The following is a 23363-nucleotide window of genomic DNA, read 5'->3' as shown; positions in this document are numbered from 1 at the left end:
CACAAAAAAATGAATATTTTATTATATAGTCATTTTTCTGTATATCTTTATAGAGTATATATGAAAACAATAAAATATATTTCTGTATATATTTAATATATATTTGTATTGTGACCTGAAAAAACAGCCTAACTCAACATCACCAGAGTTAAAGATCATTACTATCAACATAAGAAGCCTGAATGGCAAAGAAATAGAGCTAGCTGAGGAATTAGATAAGTCATCATCATCATCATCATCAAATTCCTGCCATGTACCCTCAAGGGGTGTACAGGATATGACAGTACTACATGAAAAAACTACATCATTACTAATTTTTCTAATTAAAACTACATCATTACTAATCATTACGAATTAGATAAGTAGTAGATCGATATAATAGGGGTGACTGAAACAAAAAAAGAAAAAAACTGGCGAGATCTTTCTGAGCAATAAATACAAAATGTTATATTCAGGCAATGACAATCAAGGAAAAGGAGTAGCCATAGCATTCAACACTAAATATGAGGCTAATCTTCTTGAATGGCAGTCAGCCTCAAGTAGAGTGATGTGGGCAAATATCAGAATGGGGAACTGGACAATAAGATTTATTTGTGCCTATGGTCCCACAGAAGGTTCTCCTAAGGTAGAAATGGAGGATTTTTTTGAGGATTTAGAAAAAGCATCTGACACAATGAAAAATGAAAAGTTGGTCTTTGTTGGGGATCTAAATAGCAGAGTAGGAAATGATTGCCGGACATCCAAAAATATATTGGGAAAATTTGGAGAAAAGAGCAAAGCTAATAATAATGGCAAATACTTTGGATTTCTGCTCAGGACATGGACTGGTTATTACTAACACCATGTTCCAACATAAAAATGTGCACAAATTCACATGGAGAGAAGAGGCAAGGAATAAGAAAAGTCTCTCATTGACTATGTTATTGTTGATAGTGATGTTTTCTCCCTGGTGCAGGACACCAGAGTGTACAGAGGATTTGAAATTGGAAGTGATCACTATTTAGTCTTGAGCAGATAAAATTGAATTTCATATTGAAAAGAATAACATGTAAGAAAGTTTTAAAGCAAATAAAAGTTGATCAGCTCTAAGATGTGAACTACAGACTAAAATACACAAAGATTATTGAAGAAAAAATGAAAGAGTTTGAGAACAGGAACAAAACTTTAGAGATTCAGTGGCAAGCCTTGAAGAAAACCTTGACTGATTCAGCCAGACAGGCATGTGGTTAGGTTGTCTGCAAGGACAGAAAAATCAGAACTCCATGGTGGACACAGGAAGTTAAAGAGGCAGTGAAGGAAAAGAAGAAAGCATATCAAAAGTTCCTGGCAAATAAGTCATCTTGTGCTCTTAGAGAATACAGAGACAAATGTAAGAAAGTAAAACACCGTGTAAAACTAACCAAACAAAAGTCATGGAAGGACTTTGGCAAGAACATAGAAAATAAATATCAAGAAGGTGGCAAAATATTTTGAAGGTTGTTGAAGAAGCTTAGAAATGGAGGAAAGAGTACTGTAAAAGGAGTTACAGATGATAAAGGTGACATGAAAACGGAAGAAAAAGATATCCTTGAAGTATAGAGTAATTAATTCGAGAAATTGTTAAATGAAACAAGCAGTAATGGTAGCACAGTGATAAAAAAACCCTCAACAGCCATCAAAGGCTTAAAATGTGGAAAGGCAGCAGGAGTAGATGATATTCGACCAGAAATGCTGAAGTATGGTGGTATAAAAGTCTTGCAGTGGCCACATTGCACATTTCAGAAGGCCTGGACAGAGGGACAACTTCCCGATGATTGGAGTAAAACTCTCATAGTGCCCATATATAAAAATGGAAATAAAACTGAATGCGAGAATTACAGAGGTATTTCCCTACTGAGTGTTCCTGGCAAGATCTATGCAAGTATACTTGAGAAACGGTTGAGAAGAAATGTAGAAGAAAAGGTGAAGAACAAGCTGGATCCCGGCCAAATAGAGGCTGTCAAGATCAGATCTTCTCTTTAGGACAAATAGTGGAGAAATCATGGAAATATAACAAAGATCTCTATTTGAGTTTTGTAGATCTGGAAAAGGCATATGATAAGATGCCAAGAGAGAAGCTATTTAATACCCTACAGTGTCAATGGGGCATTATATCAAGCAATTTGAGTTGTAAGTCAGCAGTTAGAATTGAAGGAAGTACAGGAAGATGGTTTAATGTTAAATTTGGTCTGAGACAAGAATGTACATTATGCCCTCTGTTATTCATTATCTATATGGATCACATTATGAAGGAAAGTGGTATTAAATATGATGTCAGAATTGGTGATGTTAATGTCAGCTCTTTGCTTTATGCGGACAATGTTATACTTCTAAATAAATCCACTATGAGTCTGCAAGATTCCTTGACTAAATTGAATAACTGTTGTTTATGGTATATGGTATGAAGGTCAGCAATAAAGAGATAAAGACAATGAAAATAAGCAGAATCGTTGAAAATGTCAACTGCATTGTGAACAGAGAACCTGTGGAACAAGTAAAATATTTCGCCTACTTAGGCACGATTTTTACTGAAGATGGCAAATTAAATAAGGAAATAGACAACAGAATCAATAAAGCTGGTATAGCAGGAAGTCAATTGAATAAATTCATATGGAATAAGAGAGAAATTAGTCGGAACGCTAAATTAGCTCTATACAAGACAGTGTTTAAACCAGTTTTAACTTATGGATCTGAGAGCTGGGTCAGAAGTAAAACACTTGACCAAAGACTAGAGCTCACAGATATGAGAATCCTGAGAAAAATTAGAATCATGAACAAATGGTATCAATGGAATATCATATTAAAAATGAGGAAATTAGGAAAGAACTTGACATTGTCAGCATCCAAGAATGCATTAGCAGAGCTAATCTCAGGTGGTATGGTCACAGAATGGGCAAGGAAAGATTAGCAAAACAAGTGTTCTCTGCCAGGTTGTCAGGAAAATGACCCAGAGGAAGACCAAGGAATAGGTGGATTGATACGGTACAAAGTGCCTTAGAAGATAGAAATATAAGATCTGATAATGTTGGAGTTTTGACAAATAACAGGCTGATTTGGAGGAAAATTGTAGATAGGAAGTTAGTAATGATGTAAATTTTTCATGTAGTACTATCAGATCCTGTACACTCCTTGAAGGTACATGGCAGGAATTTGATGATGATTGTTTTGTGACTTATTATATATTTATTTTCAGTACATCTTTAATAATTTCCTTCTATCTTAATTAGGAATTAAGATAGAAGGAAATTATTAAAGGGAAGAAAGGTAAATCCTTCTATCCTAATATCATTTTTAATCTAGTTTTACCCATCGTTACCATCCATTCAATTTCATTAATTTTTCTCAAAACTGATATCTGAGGTCTACAGCTTTTCCTCAAGTGTATTATTTCAAACTCGGAACTTTCAAATCCGCAAGTTAAAATTGGCTTGAACAGTCTTGTATACAATTAGTTTAGTGTTTTGACTAATTTCTTTCATATTCCATATAAATTTATTCAGTTGATTTCCTAACATACCAGTTTTGATAATTATTGCTTTGTCTATTTCCATATTTACTTGGCCAACTTCACTAAAAATAGTGCCTAAAGAGCTGAAATGCTTTACTTCTTCTATAAGTCCTCCAATCAGGATGCACTTCATGTTTTCAGTTCCTGCCTATTTTCAAAATCTTCAATTTTTTATTGCTGATTTTCATAACTAAATTTATTACAACTGTTATTCAATTTAGTCAGGGAACCCTGCAGACTTCTAAAGGCTTTGTTCAGGACTACAACATTATCTGCATAAAGTAAATAGCTGAGTTGAATATCTCCAATTTTGATATCACTTAGTGCCACTTTCTTTTTCATAATGTGATTCATATAGATGATGATATAAATGGAGAAAATGTGCAGCCTTGTCTCATACCTGATTTAACAAACCATCTTCATGTCCTTCTTTCAATTCTAACTGCTGACTTATAACCCAATCACAGATTATGAGTTGCTTGATATAACATTTTGTTTATACCATATAATTGTACCATTCTGAACAGTTTTTTCTTGGTACTGTGTCATGCTTTTTCCAGATCTACAAACATAAATACATCCCTGTTATATTGTCATATCTTAAACCTGCATCTTAAAGTGAAAATTTCATCATGACAACTTATATTTGGCTTGAACCCAGGCCAAATAGAGGCTGTTCTTTTGCAAGTTTCTCTTCTACAATTTTCCATAGCCTCTTCTCAACTACTTGTATAAATCTTCCTGAAATACTCAATGAAATTCCTCTACAAGTCTTTTATTTCCATTTTTTATAGATGGGACTATGAGAGCTGTTCTCTAATTATCTGTAATTCAACCCTGTGGCCAAGTCTTCTGAATTATGCAGTGTAGTCACCATATACCTCTGAGCATTTCTGGTCAAATATTATCTACTCCAGTTGCATTTCAATTTTACCCTGCTCAAAATTAAATGGAGATCTCTTCCTATTTCAAAAACCAGTATACTTGTGTCCTGAACCAGCATAAAGATATTGCTAACAACAATAACTGTATCAGCAATAAAAAGTGTCATGTTAATAATAACATGACACTTTTCTTTAGTCTTGTGTCTTTTCTCCATGTGAATTTTTGCACAACTTTATAGTAGTGCATGTTAGTGATGACTAGCCTGTCCTGAATGGAAATCCAGCAAATACTTATCCATTAATTTTAGCTTTTCTCTTTTTTCGCAATATTCTTTAAACATTTCTACATGCCTGGTATATTCATTCCTACTCTGCAGTTTAGATTTCCAAGGGCCAAACTTTTTATGGAAGCTGCCTTCTCTAATGACTTGAAAAATTCTTCCATTTTTTTGTTAGTATTTCTTTCTATGGGATCATAGGCACAATGTCAGACCATATCACTCTACTCAAAATTTCCTGGCATTTCAAGAAGTTTATCTTTGTGTTTAGTGTTGAATATTATAGATACTTCCTCCTTTTCCCAGTTGTTATTCAATATAATATCATGTAGTTATTTAGAAGAAACACATTTTTTATTTCTCTGTTTCAGTAACACTAATTATGCCAACATGGTTCTTCTCTAATTTTTTGCCATTTCCATTTATGCTGACAGTGCTAATCTTGAGTTCTGCTGATGCTGAGTTTGTCCAGTGAGCATGACATTTCATCTAGTTGCAACATCATTTTCTTTAATTCAATACAGTATACAATTTGGTCAGTTAAATCACAAATTGCCTCCCCATTCTCATTCATTTAGTACCCAGATGCACATAAGGTGAGCATTAGACATCAGGTCAGAAGCCCTACTCAGTTCTTCACATTCCTTAAAAGGCTATGTGAAGATCTCCCTGCAGTTATCTAGTTCTTAACCTTAAGTGACCCCAATAGTCACAATGAATCATATAACGTATGACCAACAAGAATTCTTTTTCTACATTAAAACCTCACTGCCTACTGATGCATAGCATGCAGTGATATCTCATTGAACTGCTGTCATTGATCAGACTATAAATCAGCAAGCTGACATCAATCTTGCATGTGGTATCTGAAAATCATGAAAATTATGTATATTGAGTTCTGCGTAAAAATTAGTAAAATGGCAAATGAAATGAAACATAGCAAAGAATTTTCTATCACAATATATAACCTGTTTATTGTGTATGTGACGTACACGGCAAACCAAAGCAAAACTGACCATTTTCTTTAAGCATGAAAGTGTTGTACAATGGGTTTCATAAAGCCAAACCATTACTCAATATTTGTAACTCAAAGTCTACAATATTGTGGTATGTAATAAGAATAACTAAAAAAGTACAACGTCCTTGTAAAGTTAGCCAATCTTAGCTGCAGTTTTTGACCCAGCTCCCATTAGAGTGACATCTTCCATATTCAATGAAATAGCTCAACTTACAGGTATAATGATGACAAAATATTTTGTATGTTGACAATTAAACAAAATATAATGTAGTTGCTTTCAGTGATGTGTTCAAAAAATGTCCAAAGGTGAAGTCAAGTATGTACAGGGATTAATCTTCAAGCATTTAAATGCATTTTGGTTTTCAAAGTTTCAGTCTAATTGGCTCTCAATCAGTCAACACATACTGATTAATCATAGGGTTAATCAATATAAAATATAAAGCATAGGGTTATAGAATCCTACAGAAGAAATAATAAAGGAAAATAAATTTCACATTACAGGCAGAAACCTTCCTTGATAAATTACATAAGTTTCTAGCTTTCATGGCTAAAGATTCAGCTGTCTGAGATGGATAGTCAGCATGAAAATTCCTAATATAGATTTTCTGTATAGAGCAAAGTCTTAAGAGCTATCCTTTTTTTTTTCCCCACAAATGCAAGTCTTTGGTTCTGTATTATAATCATACAATATCTAATAATATATGTATATCCTATATCTAGAAAGAAAATATGACAAACTGTATCATAGAAATAGTCAGGGTTCCATTCAAATATGACAAAATATGGCAATTTCTTCAAATAAGGAGGAAACCGACAACAGCTAAATGTCAATTTGTTTAAAAACAAACATCAAGAGTAGTGCTTCTGTAGGCCATTTTTGCATCAATATGCTTAATGAATTCAATATCAAATTTCTTATTTGACATTAAATCATAAAATCATCTAACTGACATTAAATCATACAAATTAGAAGCATTTCTTTTTTGATATAACAAAATCAGATGATAAGTATATCACTGCTATTATATACTGTACTAGCTCACAAATTATTCATTCATTCAAATGAATTAGCAAGCATAAGTGTAAGAAGACAAGTGGCAGAAAGGGAGAGAAAGATAGTGTTATTCTGAACTTAACATGTTTGCTAAAACAAAATTATTAGATATTATAATGTAACGACAGTAAAAAGTGGTCAAAATATATGCTCACTTCATTTACTACTTTCTGTACACCTGGAGGAAGTTTGTCTAAAATTTCTTGCTCTGAATATCCAGATGGCACTCTTGTTATCATAAAAGTATCCTTCAGAAGAACGGTATTTTGAGCGGTCCAATCATCTGTAATATATGCTACATTCATGCTGTAATTCTGACCTTCATGTAAAAAATGCTGCCTTTGCACAGCATTTTCAGCTAAGCAAATATAAGATATATAATTAGTTTCAGATAACGAAGGCATATTTAAATTGGAGAGAAAAATAATGTTTCAGAATTAATATTAATAATAATTAATTAGTAGAAATATACACATTAAAAAAAAGATTTCTATGGATGAATATGACAACCCACTTGGACAATGCATATTACTTATGGTCCTCTAGCCCCATACTCACTCACTCTTTAACCTTCCTACCGGCTAGGACGTCTATAGACGTCCAAATAAATCTGGATAAGATTCAGCCCACCTGTTTAAAGAACCTGGATAAGAAGTGCAATTTGACTGTCATGTCCATTAGAAGGTGTGATAAACCCTCACGCTGAAGAGAAAGGTTAATCGGATTATCTCCCGTCCGTAGCTGCCTCTCAGTTGCCTATAACAAGAAACGGACTTTCTTGTTCCATGCTGGTGAACTGGATTTTAGTTATATATGATAGACTAAAAATAGAGAAATTATTTATATTTTTGTTTTCTCTTTTTATTGTACAATACAATTTTAATTTCTGGACAAAATAAAGGTCTTGCATAATTTCTTCACTTAACCAATTTAATTTTTTATTTTTTTGCGCTAATTTTTTTCTAATCGCTACTAGACAAAAGATTTTTCTTTGTTCTCGAAGAAATTAATTCACGATAATTATTTGGAATATTCTTTTAAAAAAAGAAAAGAAAACCGGCTCCAGGTTATATTAATTTTATTTTTGTACAAAACCATCGAAATCGAATAATACTTAACAGATTTCCTTTGTGACACGCTTGAGCAACTTTGCTTTATAGAGAATAACATGAAATTCTTTAATCATATTACTAAATTTTTTCTTCATGTTGTATAGTAATCTGTACTTTCACTTTCTTGGTTTCCTTGTATAATTGGTCATTACAAAATGAAATTAACAGTTATGATTTAAATTTATATTTTCTGCATAATTCAGATATTTTATTCTCCAATTTTTAAAGTAAGCGATACATTTGCTTACTTTTATCATTCAAAATATGTATATCAAATGTGAAAGTTTATTTCCATATTTTTACAATAGAATTGAACTTTATTTCGCCTCTGATAGTTTAACCCCCCCCCGTTGCATTACTATCACACACCCGAAAACTGTTATGAAACATAGGTACAGTTTTTATTTAATTCGTTATTTTTCTCTAGTAATTGTTCCACATAACTTTAATTTTTCGATACTGAAACTATGTGGTGATTATTATAAATTAGCAAATTATAAATCAGACAATATACATATTTCGTGATTATTATAAATCAGGAAATTATGTGATATTCGGATACAGGTGAAATTAATATTTAAAATCACTGTCATCCTTCAAATGCAATATCAGAATAAAGAAAGTGAAAAACCCGAAGTTTCGAAATACATTTCGAAAGCCCGCTCTCGAAATGCATTGGTCTACAGACTGGATTCTGAACACGCCAATGTTTCGTGATGTTATGACTGAAAAACAATTCAGTCTCATCATGAAGTATTTGCATTTTCAGAATAATGAAGAATACGATCAGGCAACACATCCTTGCCCAGTCCTCAACAAAATTTATGATTTTCTGATGAAAATCCGTCAAAAATGTAGATCACTCTACATTCCTGAGAGAGACTTGAGTATCGATGAAAGCCTTATGCCATTCAAAGGTGGACTGAAATGTAAGCAGTATATTCCCAAAAAGAAAGCGAAGTATGGAGTAAAATTTTTTATGCTTTGCGAATCGAAAAGTGGATATCCTTGGGATTTCAAACCTTATACGGGAAAGCAAACTGTAATCGAGCACGATAAATATTCGGATCTCCCCTTGTCGATGCGTGCAGTAATGCAGTTACTAGACCCTTTACTGCGGTCTAGTAACTACATTACTAGACCCTTTACTGCATTATAATGGATAATTACTATATATGTGTCCTGAACTCGCTGATTTGCTTTTACAGCATCTTACAGATAGTTATGGTACTGTAAATGCAAAAAGGCGAGATATGCCTCCAGATCTGGCTTCAGGAAAGCTATCGAAGGGGGAAATCCGAACTTATCAGCGAGGGAAAGTCTTTGCACTAGGTTGGAAAGACAAAAAAGATGTTTTTCTGCTATCTTCCCTGCACAATCCATCAGCGGAATCCGTGGAGAAGCATGGTTTGAAGAAAGAAAAACCCATTGCTGTGTGTGCATACAACGACACTATGGGTTGAGTCGACAGGTGCGATCAGCAGCTATCATTCTACTCTGTAATGAGGAAACAGCATAAAAAATATTACAAAAAAGTGTTTGGACATGTTATTTGAATTTTGAAGTGTTTGGATTTTGTTATTTGGAACAGTTTCCTCCTGTATAAGAAAAAATGTTTGTCTACCATAACATATCTAGAATACAGAATAGAAATTGCGAAAGCATTGCTGCATGCACATGCACCTTCTTCAGCAAGCAGAAAAACAGGAAATCCTGTCAGACATCCGAGGTTGAACGCTGCTAACTCCAACCATTATCCCGAAAATCTACCACCAACGGCTAATAAAAAAAAACCTCCACGCAAATATTATGTATGTAATAAAAAAAATATCAGAAAGGAAACAAAAATCTGGTGCCCTGAGTGTAAAATTGTTTTGTGTGTTTACCCTTGCTTCAAGGTGTTCCACGCTGTTCAAGAATTTTAAATTCTGAACAGTATGAAATAAAAAATGTTTGTTTTCAAGGCCATCAAAACAGTCCTTTTCAGGACTACAAATATTGATAGAGGGATACCCGAATGCACTGTTTCTTTTTCATCTTGAAGGCTAATTTTTCAGTTCTTTTTTGACACAGAGAAACTGGAAAGAGTATTCCAGGTAAAGTATTTCATCAAAAAAATAATGAAATAAAATCTACCCTATATATATATAAAATGATAAGCTTTTTTATGTCATGTTTATCGAAACGTTTTGAAACTCAGGGGCTACCCTGAGTGTCGAGTCTTCAAAATTCGAGTCATCAGAATTCAGTGGCTGAACCCCCTTTCGAGTTATCACAATTGAAGGAGAACTGGTCTACCATACCGGAACACGGGGGGTTGGGTGTAGCCCCCTAGTTAATAAATGAAATATATAAATAATAACGGGAACATTTTCACCTTGCCAACACTCAACATTGATGTGATATGGGTTCCAAATTTCTTGTTTCGGAGATATATATATATTACAAAGTTTTGTAATAAAAATTTCTGCTACAATGAAGTTTGGCAGAATCAACAATATTATTACCACCTTATTTCTGTTTCTCGTGTGGGAGAAAAACGGTAAAATGTCACTCTTATAATTATATGAGATGTTATAATGGCAAAAATAGTAAGAAAAAAGTCATTTGCAGTTTCTCTTCAAAACACAAAGAAAGAACATTGTAAATTCAGCCAGTGGAAAAGAAAATACTGCATATTTTTCTCCTGTTATCTGATTTTTTTTCTTATAGTTCAAAGAAGAAATCACTGCATATAACATGAAGTCTGCAGGAGGGAAAAAAATCTGGAAATTGGTTACATTATTACGAATAGAGAAATCATGTCAGAAAAATTATTCACGTATGATTCTAATCTCAGCAGACATAACATTTTCTTCTAGATTAGATATCTAAAGTAACTGAACCTTTGCTACTGTTTTACACTAAAATGAATGGGTATGTTCCCCAAGTGATTTACGTTTGTAACAGCTGTCTTGCGAACGATTTATGAAATAAATTATCTGAAATATCCGCAGATTGCTTAGGTCTATATCCCCCCCCCCCAAAAAAAAGAAGATTATGAAACGCATATGCACCTTTTCTTTGATAATAATTCAAATCCTCTTTTTCAAGATAATTGTATGATTTAATTTCTAACTTTTGATAATAAAAGTGAAACTGATCATTATAAATTAAGCAATTATTTTGGCATAAATAATGTATAAGCATGTAAACGAAATATCAGTATTTCTGTTAGAATATAGGTAATCAACAATCGAAAAGGAAACAAGACATTCTTGACATATTCTGCACTACAGCCTGGGGCACTTTAGTGTTCTCCCCTTTCTTCTCAATAGCACTGAGAGTAATAAGCCTTCAACGTTTCCTCCAGCTAAGAGGATATTACCAAGTACTTAGAAGACGTAGATTATTTCAGAAATAGCTTCCAGCAGCAGAAGTAATATTTAGATTTTTTTAAAGAAAAACAAACAAAAATAATACTACTGAACTTTCTTTTGTGTGGTATGCATATAAACAATTTTGCATGGTGAAAATATAGCATATTATTTCTAAAATTTCACATAATTTCAGCGGGCAGTAGAACAGCTGGTTTTAGATTGCAAATAAATAGAACAGAATTAGAAGTTTCACAATACAATCTGATTGCCGTATATCTTTTGTAAAAATGGTAAAATGAAGTAATTGATTTTGAATGCTGTCTAGAAAAGCTTTCAAACCTGTGAGTTCTAGGAGAGGATAAGGAGTGGGGGAAGCATTAGAAAATCTTCAAAATGAAAAAGAATTTTGAATCATTCCGTATATGATATTTTTCCCATTATATTTTCAACATATCTATGAGGATGTGCACTAGATATTATCGTAATATGCATAATACAAATAAATAAATGACGAAGGCGAAGAATCACTGCTAAAATATCATTGGATATAAATTTTTGATACCAAAAAGACACAATCGGAAACCGAGTAATGCAATGTAGCATTTTAACATTTTTTTTTATTTTGTCTTTATGAATAACAAAAAATCGTTTCTAAAACTGAAATGTGATGATCCATATAATGCTATTTCGCTAGAAACGAAAGAAAAAGGACATATTTATTTCAATAAATATTGTTTAAAAATATAAATATTTGACATAATATTTTCAAAGCAAACATTTGAAAATTCTGAAATTCGAAAAAAAATTATTCAATTATTATACGTAAAGTGAAAGATCAATCAGTGCAACTCTTCCGGTGCACTGATTTGTAGAATTACCAGTATTTATAAGATGTAGATTATTTCAGAAATAGCTTCCAGCAGCAGAAGAAGTAATATTTAGATTTTTTTAAAAGAAAAACAAACACAAATAATATTAACAGAACTTTGAACTTTCTTTTGTGTGGTATGCATATAAACAATTTTGCATGGTGAAAATATAGCATATTATTTCTAAAATTTCACATAATTTCAGCAGGCAGTAGAACAGCTGGTTTTAGATTGCAAATAAATAGAACAGATTCAGAAGCTTCACGATACAATCTGATTGCCGTATATCTTTTGTCAAAATGGTAAAATTAAGTAATTGATTTTGAATGCTGCCTAGAAAAGCTTTCAAACCTGTATAGAAATTTAGAGTAGTTATGCAATTCAGTTCCAGGAGAGAATAAGGAGGGGGGGGGAAGCATTAGAAAATCTTCAAAATGAGCAAAAATGTTGAATCATTCCGTATATGATATTTTTCACATTATATTTTCAACATATCTACGAGGTTATGCACTAGATATTATCGTAATATGCATAATACAAATAAATAAATAAATGACGAAGGGGAAGAATCACTGCTAAAATATCATTGGATATAAATTTTTGATACCAAAAAGACACAATCGGAAACCGAGTAAGGCAATTTAGCATTTTAACATTTTTTTTTAATTTTGTCTTATGAATAACAAAAAATCGTTTCTAAATCTGAAATGTGATGATCCATATAATGCTATTTTGCTAGAAACGAAAGAAAAAGGACATATTTATTTCAATAAATATTATTTAAAAATATAAATATTTGACATCATATTTTCAAAGCAAACATTTGAAAATTTTAAAATTCGAAAAAAAATTATTCAATTATTATACGTAAAGTGAAAGAACAATCAGTGCATCTCTTCCAGTGCACTGATTTGTAGAATAAAATACACCAAATTCACTATCACTAAATAGATTCATTGCAAAAGCTGATCAGTGGGCATTTCAGGATTGATTTTTTTTTCGCATATGTGAAATTGGTTTCAATTTTTGGGAAGAGACACAATAAATCATTTTAGAGGCAAGAAAGGTCAAATAACTTAGGACAGTAAATGAAATTCTAAGCAACACAATAGACGTAAAGACAGGAGGAGGGGACACAAAGGTCACTCAGCAACAGTTAATCCACTAATGCTATAGAATAGCCGTAACGAGATTAACAGCGGAGGAAGGTAATGGCATGATAAAAGGTAGAATGCCGACGAAGTTTTGATCCATGAAAAAAGCTAGGGAATGTTGGATATTTCATCCACACTGGCCGGTTGGGAGGTTAAAGATAAGTCATATTTTACCACTGCCACTAAGTGCAAAATTGTGGGGCAGTTGTCATAATATGCACAACATTTAATATATTTCGGTAGAAAATTCATCATTATCTTCAACAACCATGGGTCCAATGCCCGTAGGTGTCTGCTGCCATCTTGATATGATTTTTCCATTGCATTCTGTTTTGTGCAAATGACTCAATTTGTGTATAGAGTTTCTGCACCATTTGACGACGTCATTGCCCCATTTTCTGTTTGGTCTTCCTCTTTTGTTCTTTCCTTCAATCATTCCAAACAACAACATTTTTAATTTTCTCTCATCATTTATTCTACATATATGCAGTGGTGAGCTATGGAAATTTTAACAAAGGGCTCGCATCGTCGAGCAAAAAAAAAAAAAAAAAAAGCCGTATTTCACACAAAAACTATTAATACAGCTTATGTACAAATTCCAATCAAAAAGTATGAGAGGATAATCAACCTCTAAAGGCTATCATTTTTAAACAAATATTTCATGATCTGAACATGAAATATTTGCACACAATCAACTGTGTTAATTTATCTTACATAAGAAAAACATTTTTTAACTATCAAAATATAATAAGAATGAAATATTTTATAATCTTTTATAAAACATTTGATTGGCTACTGGTTTTACCATAGGATTGGCTACCAGAAGGGAGAAGGGTAAAGGTAGCGCATGCGCTTATTTTATTTTCAAACTTGGGCATTCGTTATAGAGGAGTTGAAACAATAATTCCAAATAATCCATAGACTGCCAAATAGACTAATTTTTCTTAGGATACCGTATGAGTTTGTCGCTTAATATGTTTCAAAAATAATTTTTGAAAAAATAAAAAAGTAAATAAGAAGAACAAGGGACTTGCAAATTTGAGAAAAATTTAACAAAGGGCTTGCACGAGCCCCTTATAGCTCACCACTGCATATATGGCCAAATAGGCTTAGTTTGCTTATGATTATTTTCTGGATCAGGTTTTCTTTTGGTTGTTTCCTCATTGTTCACTTTCTGTATCCAGCTTATTCTCAAGATCTTTCTATAGCACTTCCTCTCAAATGCCAATATCCTTATTTCAGATTCTCTCAGGAGTACCTAGGCCTCACATCCATAGAGCATTGCTGCTGAAGATACAGGTTTCTACAATGCGCAGTTTAGTTTGCATCTTTATAGCTTGGCTCTTCCATATTTTGTCCATGGCTTTTAAAATAGTTGTTGCTCTGGCTATTCTAATTTTTATCTCTTTTTTGGGGTCCAAGTCATGCATCATGTGGCATCCAAGATATGTGAAGTGTTAAACATTTTCCAGTTGAAATCTGTCTAGCGTAACTCTGTTCAGTAACTCCTGTTGTCCGAATATCACTGTTTTAGTTTTTTCAAAGTTGATATTTAGTCCACATCTTTCTCCTTCTGTGTATAGTATTTGTAATGTCTGTTCAAGCCTTGCTGGATCTTCTTCAATCACAATGCTGTCATCTGCAAAGCAGAGGTAGTTTATTCTCATGTCATTTATTGAAATGTCTCCACCTTCTTCTTCTTTAATCTTATCTAGTGTTCTTCCCAGATGTGTGATGAAGATGATTGGTGATATTGGGTCCCCTTGTCTTGTGCCTTGACTAGTGGCAAACCAATCTCCAGTCTCACCTGCTATTCTGATTTTTGCTTGTGCTTGGCTGTTAATATCTTTCAGCAGGCGGATCAATTTATTGTCCACACCATAGTATTCCAAGCCAGTCCATGTTATATTTTGGTCAATATTATCAAATGCTTTTTTTTGGAAGTCCACGAAACAGCAATATATCTTTCTGTTCTTTCTTCGAGCTTTCTCTGCTATTAGTCTTAGTGTGAGTATTTGTTGCACCGTACTTCGATCTTGTCGAAATCCGGCTTGCTCGTTCGGAAGATGTGCCTCCATATGCCCCTTCAGGTGCTGTGTTAGTATTTTCATCAGCACTTTGCCAAGATGACTCATTAATGCAATAGTTCTGTAATTGGTGCATTCTAAAGCACTGCCTTTCTTGTGAAGAACAACCAAGACTGATTTTTTTCCACTCTTCAGGGCCATACCCTGATCTCCATATTTCATTACATAGCTTATGTATTTCTTTTGCAACTGATTCTCCCCCATATTTTAGCATCTCGCCTATTATGTTGTCATTTCCAGGACTCTTGTTGTTCTTGAGATGTTTAATAGCCTTATTCACCTCCTCTTCCAAGATGTCATTTTCAAAAATCTCTGCTGGTGGAGAGATTGCTTTTAGTTCTTTGATTACTTCTGTTACAGTATCAGCTTACTGTGGTTACACACAGTGGTTGATTTTATGTACTATACACTCGGAGTTGAGATATACAGTGAAAAAATATTATGCATATTATTATATGGAAATTAAACGAATTATTAATATTATTTTCAAATTTCCATGAAGTCTGAAGCCTTATCGCAGATGAGTTCTTCATAAATTATGTAAAATAACGTTTTTTTAATTAATAGGAAAATCATGTGATCCACAATCCAAAATTTGAGAAACATTGATATTTAGAGAATCACAGAAACACTATGCTTTTGTGTGTGTGGGGGGGGGGGGGGGGGGGGGTAGAGATCATTCAAAATAGGAACCTATTTTCTATGTTGTTATCATTCCAGAATTACAAAAATATCAACTTCACAGAGATACATAGTGTAAAATCTGGTATAGAGGGAATTTAAGAAAAAAATTTTTCCATACCGATTTTACTTGGGAAATAAAATCAACACATAAAATGCTTGTAAATTGATTAACACTTAACTCATTTATGCTGAATTAAACCTGGAAAAATGTTAGAATAAAATTGTACAAACAAGGAAATAACTCAGACGGGATTAAAAATGTAAGGCCTGAGGCTAGCGCAACTCGTGAAGATCAACAAGTATGGAGTTTCCAGCCTTAACTCAGCAACTGCAGGGTGGCAGAGAAGATCCCTCCAAGAAAATCCAGGCAATTCAATCTGTAGGAGATCCAAGGTCAAGAGAGCAGAATAAAAGGAGGGAAGAATCAAGGGAAAAGGGCTCTTTTTCTGTTCCGCTCTCTGTTCCTGCTCTCGCTACGAGGAGTTTCCTGTGTGTTCTGCCATTCCAAGGACAGCAGTAGTGAAGATGGAAAGCCGCACTTCTAAGTAATTGTGAAGTAGTTTGCAGAGTTCTGAGGAATTAGTTAATGTTATATATTGAAAAAAAGGAATTGTATGTGAAAGTTTTAGTTAAGCCTAATAATGTTTATAGTCTGAGTTAAATTAAGGGAGTATAAGTCTGTTCACATGTCGAATTTATATGTGAGTGTATTCGTATCATTAGCATTAAGCTTAAGCGAGAAATGTTTAATTAATCGAGTCATGACCCAGACACATGATTTTTCATTGTTTCCATGTCATTTTGTTGAGTAAATTAGAGCCAGATAAATTTTGTTTGTGTAGTATTAACCTTTATATGTAGCTTGATTTAGCATGAATGAATTGTTTTGTTTGTCAAATAACTTGCCTGATTCTGCCTTACCAATGAACTTCTCATAAAAAGATAGAACTTGTGTGACCTTAAAAGTAAGAGTAACCACGACTGACTTATAGTATATTTTAAACGTTGCTTGACTTAGAGCTGAATTTTAGAGATATTTCCATGTTGAGCTGGGCGTTTCTCTTGCATGTATAGAAAAGATATACAATTCCTCTACGCAATCCCTGATGGAGCAGTCATAAATACAAATAACTTTTCAAAGATCAGTGTGAGAGAAAGCCAGCTAGTTAGACAAAGGAATTGGCTCCAGCCAGAGGCAATTCCTAAATTCTAAATTATGTACACGTGAAGTAGCATAGCTACGGCCTTGAGAGGGGGGGGGGATTAAAAACAAGAAAAAAGAAAAATTAAAGAATATAGATATAGAATCGAAGTAAATAAAGAAATAATAATAACATGTTTTTACAAAGCGCAGTTAATATATTTTTACAATAGTTATGTGATAAAAATGTACCTTTTAATAGTTAATTTTTGTCTTAATGGGAAAACCAAGAAGGCTGATAAAATGTCTGTTGCAGGTCATAAATGATTTGATAGATAACAAAGAAATAGAAAATTATGTCAAATAAACAAAAACGTTCTTCACAAGGAAATGCCATTTGAGGATGGAGATAAAAATGGTAATAATTCTGAATGTTGAAAAATAAGCAGTCCAGTTGCTATATCTTCTTAACAAAGACCTCAGCTAAATTTCTTACTCAAACTAATAATAAGAGATGAGCCATTCATTCTTTCAAACATTCCACAGAGAACATTTATTAGAATGAAAATGAATTTTCCATATCCAGTATTCTCAATATAACAGACAATATAGACCATTTAGCATTTTGATAACTATTTTCTGATGAGCACATGTGTTATTATCCAGATTTACTAAACAAAAACAAACAAGATATTGTGAACTTAAATAACTACATGTTCTTGTAATATGCAATGACAGTATTATGTCGATATCCAATTGTTTTTAAAAACAGGTACAAGCAACAAGCCATATGGTGGAGCAAAGTATGAAAACAAAGTTACATATGCTAAATGACTACAACTTTGTAGAATAATACTGGAAATGAAGTATCATTTAGAGTTAACCAATTTCCAGCAAGGTATTATCTGTGCTGCCAAGTTAGTCACCAATCAGTTCAGGTACAAGTAGAGCATCAAAGATCAACTGTGACTGAAGCCATTAAAAGACAGAAACATGTTAGTGAAACGAAACCCAAAACATAATCAGGAAGACCACAGACTAAGTGAAAGGAGTAGTGGAGTGCTGGGGATTGTGCATATTAATACAGATCTGTCATACTGCAAGGGTTAAAGTAACATGGTTTGAGAAAACTCACTAGCTTTCTATTTTTAACTGCAGTGATTGATCTAGCAGGTAGTGATGCTGAGGTATTTAATGTTACCAGTGATCTTAAACAAATTATTCATATGCCTTCCAAATATCAGATAACCTTAACCACTCTCCAAATACTCTAGATCTCTTCCTCACAAGTGACCATTCCAAGTATACTGTGGATGTTAGTTATCCTCCAGGCTATTTGGGTGTTGTGCCCATGTGCTAACACAAACAACCATTCATCCACAAGCTGTCTGGCATTAATGCAAAGTGAGATGCACTTTTGACTTATGTGTTTCAATTCCTTAGTTCAATAATTTTTTTCACTAATCTTATTCAAACATTTGCAGTAAGCAGTAAAAATTTAAAGTAAACATATCACTGAGACAGTTCACATTAGTATAGAAACGTTCATTCTCCATTTGACTTTAAATTCTTATCCATTATAAGTCTTGGGTTTCCAAGAAGTGCATCAAGGTGCAAAATAGAAAAACTAGACATATGTCTTACATCACAATCTACAACTACCTTTTCTGTTTATATTTATACCAAAGTCTAAAATGGCAGCAAGCAAATCATCAATACATCAAAAATTGATTTTGAGATAATAAAAGCAGGAGATCTGCATCATGTCAATGACAGATATGATGCAAAATAAGAAAATTGAGAAAATTTATTAGAAAATAGAGCTCCGCTCCCTTTTTTTTTTTTTACTCAATTCTACTGCATCATTATATACAGAAAACGTCGATCTCCTGTCTTCATTTTCCTACACTTCTGGTTCTATATACACAACCTTGGTAAATGTCATCCTGCCACAAAATGTACAGCATTCAATGCACCTTTGATTTTTCAGCAGAAAGAGATCAAAAGAACATTGTCCAACTGGATACCAAACAGTCTATGGTCCTGCGTGACTAGAGACTTTTTTTGGTATTTCTCTACTTCAGAGTTAACTAGGTTTCTTTGCAACCTGGAAATTAGCTAATATTTGAAGGATGACAAACCTTCATCTTTTTTTATGCGAATCCTACCCACATTAGCTTGTAAGCCTACTGTATAGTACTGTGGGTGAGCTAAGAATTAGGTAATTCAGAAATCCTGTTCTAGCACCCAAAGAAAACTCTTTCAAACCACTTCAAGTCTCTAGTAAACAGCATGATGATCTCACTCCAAGTGATGAAATTCATCTACCACCTAAAGACAAACCATCCATGCTTACAATAGGATCAGAACCCACAATCTCTTGGTGGAGAACAGGTATGCCTATCCACTTGGCCAACCATCCAACAACTTCCTCCAAAATTACAGTCCAATTTCTCTCACTTCAATTCTTTCAAAGGTAATGGACACTCTATTAACACTCAACGTTTATACTTCCTTGAAGTTGCTTGCTAATAAACAATTGCCAGTATGGATTCTACCATGTCAATGAACATCAAATCCTGCTTATGTCATCCATCTTTTTTACAAATGCCATGAAAATGTTGGGAAATAACAGGTGATTGCTATTTCCCAACATTTAGCTGCCAGCTATCTGTCTGGATGCACATAACATATGATGGAGGACAGATCTTTATCCTGAAGTTTTACAACTAATGCCAAGTTCCATAAGGCTCTGTTCTTTCACTAGCTCTTTCCCTTCTATATATATATATCAGTGACCTTCTATAGCTGACTGCAAATCCAAAAGCAGAGTTTTTCTGATATGCATCACCCAAACTTCCAGAACATCAAGTTCTACAAAACTAAATTCCATCTTCAAAATAATGGGGTTCTGATAACCTTGGTAATTTCAATACAAATAAAACTGAATCCTATAACAAGCCAAAAGGCTATTTTACCGGCTACATAAGTTTAAGGGAGATGGTAAATCCCGTATTATTGTACAGCCGGGTATGAAACTCGGATCGAAATTCATCGAATCCTAGAGTTTCATGCTGAAAAAACTATCAGTGAGCCCAAGTGTAAGTAATCACTTGGGAAGTACATCAGGGCAACTCGGAGCAAAGGGAGAGCAAGCTCCGTCACTGTCCATAATATTCTCTCATAATGTAAAACACAGCTCCTAGGAGATATATTACTGTTTTACATTATGATAAGAGGTCACTACCCAGACCGGTTTCAACCCTTTTGGAGGTCTCATCAGTGAGTAGGTAGACCTGGAATATCAAGGTTTTAAGTGAACCGAACTTACATATACCTCTACTAACGAATTGCTAAAACGGTGTACTTATATATTGTTATTACTACTATAACAAGCCAAAAGGCTATTTTACTCACTGATGAGACCTCAAAAAGGGTTGAAACTGGTCTGGGTAGTGACCTCTTCTCATAATGTAAAACAGTAATACATCTCCTAGGAGCTGCGTTTTATATTATGAGAGAATATTAAGGACAGTGAGGGAGCTTGCTCCACCTTTGCTCCGAGTAGCCCTGGTGTTGTACTTCCCAAGTGATTACTTACACTTGGGCTCGCCGATAGTTTTTTCGGCATGAAACTCTAGGATTTGATGGATTTCGATCCGAGTTTCGTACCCGGCTGTACAATAATACGGGATTTACCATCTCCCTTAAACAAAACTGAATCCTGTTTTATTTCTAATATGGATGCATTTCTTCCATGTTACTTTTTATAACACTAAAATTTCTAAATAAAAGAAATGTCTCTTCTTTGGATTAAGCTAACCTCAAATCTTTCTTGGAAACGTATTAACAAATACTGCCTCTTCACTACCTAAAAAGTTAGGTTTTCTTTTCTTTTCAGAACAACTATTAACTTTATACAAAATGCAAAACAGTCCAACTCTGAATACTATTTTCACATTTGAGATGGTGTTCCTAAGAGCAACCAAAAACTACTTGACTCAGTACAAAAGAGAGCAATTACATCAATTAATGACATTTCACTCCTTTTTCTTTCACACAAATGTTCAGTTTCTGCTTTTCCTGCATATTTCTACAAATACCTCTGTGGTCAATGTTTATCAGAAATGGCATCAGTCCCATTCTCACCTCTAAATCTATTAAAACATATGCAGCAGCTATTCAACACTCCTTCACAGTTCAACTCCAATCTAAAAGAATAAATTTTTTTCCCTTTTTTGGAACAGTCTCCATGACTCATGTACTTCCTAAAGAGTAGATTTTACAGGTCTTCAAATCTAATGTTAACAAATTTGTTTCTTGTAGATCGCTAAAAACTCAAGACTGAACAATACAGCAGAGCAACAGAGTGCATAATGCATGTATTGAGATACACAGTGCTTGTAACATGGATGATATTTAAATGTCTTAGGTATTTGGTACTTGGAAAAATTACTGTTCAATGAAAAAGTGAATATGGATAGTCATGATATGACAAGGTGGTTGCATGAGAACTCAAACACATACTAAAGTGAGAGATTATGACTATTATAGTGGAGAGAGAAAATGATAGCATGGAAGTGATTACCTTAAAAATGGTAGGACTAGTTTCATCAGAGGAGAAAAGCAGTGGTTGGGTACGAAATTTGAATGATGAATCAAACCAGACTACTTACACAATGTGCCATTAAGTAATGAAACAACAATTATTATATCAAAACAAAGAACTATATTTGGAAATGTCAATTACACAAATTCAAAATAATCTCCCTTCAACTCCACACAACGTTTACATCTGTTATACAGGTGTTCGAAGGAAGAATGGGAACCTCCTTCAGTCTCTGGGTCACATCACGGATGTCCTCAATGTCGCTGAAGTGCTCCCCTTTCAAGGCACACTTCATCTTTGGGAAGAGGAAAACATAGGAGCCAATCTGGCAAATACAGGAATGCTCGATCACACAGATCGACTTCAAAGACAGAAAATGCTTCACAGGCAGCACACAGTGCATAGGTGCGTTGTTGTTGTGCAACAGTAACCGATTGGTGCTGTAGAACAGTTCTTTCCTGACATGTTGCATGCAGGCGTACAGCTATGGTATTACTCCTAAATAATACTAACCATTCACTGTGGTGACCTCAGGAACAAATTCACAGTGGATAATTCCAGCAGAGTCGAAAAAAGCAATGACCATTGTCTTAACACGTGATTTTTGCAACCTGACCTTCTTCTGCCGGGGAGAAGACTTTCCACGACATTCCATGCTCTAGCGTTTCATTTCCAGATCAAACTGAAAACACCAACTTTCATCACTGGTGGGTGACAATTCTTTGCAACACATCACGATCTTGATCAACTGCATGGATGAAATTATTACATGTAACCCAGTGCACTCTCTGTTCATGTGTAAATATGTATGTGGCACAAACCTCGAACAAATCATCTGTGCAAATCTTTTTCTAAGATTAATCTAGCTATTTCCTTACCAACACCAAGCTCTACAGCAAGTAACCTAGTGGCTATTTGCCTGTCATGAACAACAATTTCCCTAGCTTTTACATTTTCATCTGTCCATGCAGAAACTGGCTGTCCACAGCAGTTTTCATCCTGCAGAGACTATCTCCCCCCCCGTCGTTCTTTAAATGCTGAAAATCAGAAGAACACCTCTGCACGGCTCAGACAGTCATTGTCATAAACTTTTTTTTTTAGGTCTTGGCATACTTCTGTAGCAGTTTTTCTTAATTTACAGTAAAATTTTATCACAGCTCTTTGCTCCATGATGCAATTTCTGACACGTCTCCACTCACACACTCTTACTTCAATGGTTGCCACATCACTCAACTTGAAAGTTGCAGCTGCGATTACAATACAATCCTCGTGGTCAAAACTATGAACACATTTGTTACTTTTATTCAAAGGGCTGTCCTGTAAAAAATGAATCTCATTACTCAATGGGCACACTACATATTTGCATCAGTCAGCTGCTTTTAAGAGTTACTTGAATATGCATCAATGTTCACTGATGCCAGAAGCATTAGAATAAAGGTGATGACTTTTAAGTGTAGGTAAATGACATGGGACAAAAAATTACTGGCACTAAGACTGGCTAACAGAAGAGAATTCCTTACAGGAATAAAATGTGATGAGACAGGGTATTCGAGAAGCACAGGCAAGGTGAAAGAGATGGGGAGTAGTG

General features: G+C 34.0%; 1 protein-coding gene across 1 annotated transcript in view; it reads right to left on the bottom strand.

Moving 5' to 3' along the window:
- Gnptab (N-acetylglucosamine-1-phosphate transferase subunits alpha and beta) overlaps nucleotides 1–23363 on the bottom strand; it is a 281886-nt gene that overhangs the window by 196544 nt on the left and 61979 nt on the right. Inside the window, exon 5 of the mRNA XM_090393683.1 lies at nucleotides 6916–7118. Coding sequence (XP_090249809.1) covers nucleotides 6916–7118 — 203 coding nt within the window. The remainder of the gene's footprint in view (nucleotides 1–6915; nucleotides 7119–23363) is intronic.

Source organism: Typopeltis vanoorti, chromosome 6 (genome assembly GCF_054136105.1).
Source record: "Typopeltis vanoorti isolate ZY-2024b chromosome 6, IOZ_Tvanoo_1.0, whole genome shotgun sequence".
Classification (NCBI taxonomy): domain Eukaryota; kingdom Metazoa; phylum Arthropoda; class Arachnida; order Uropygi; family Thelyphonidae; genus Typopeltis; species Typopeltis vanoorti.
The sequence above is the reverse complement of the archived record's forward strand: the minus strand, read 5'-3'. Positions and strand labels throughout refer to the sequence as shown.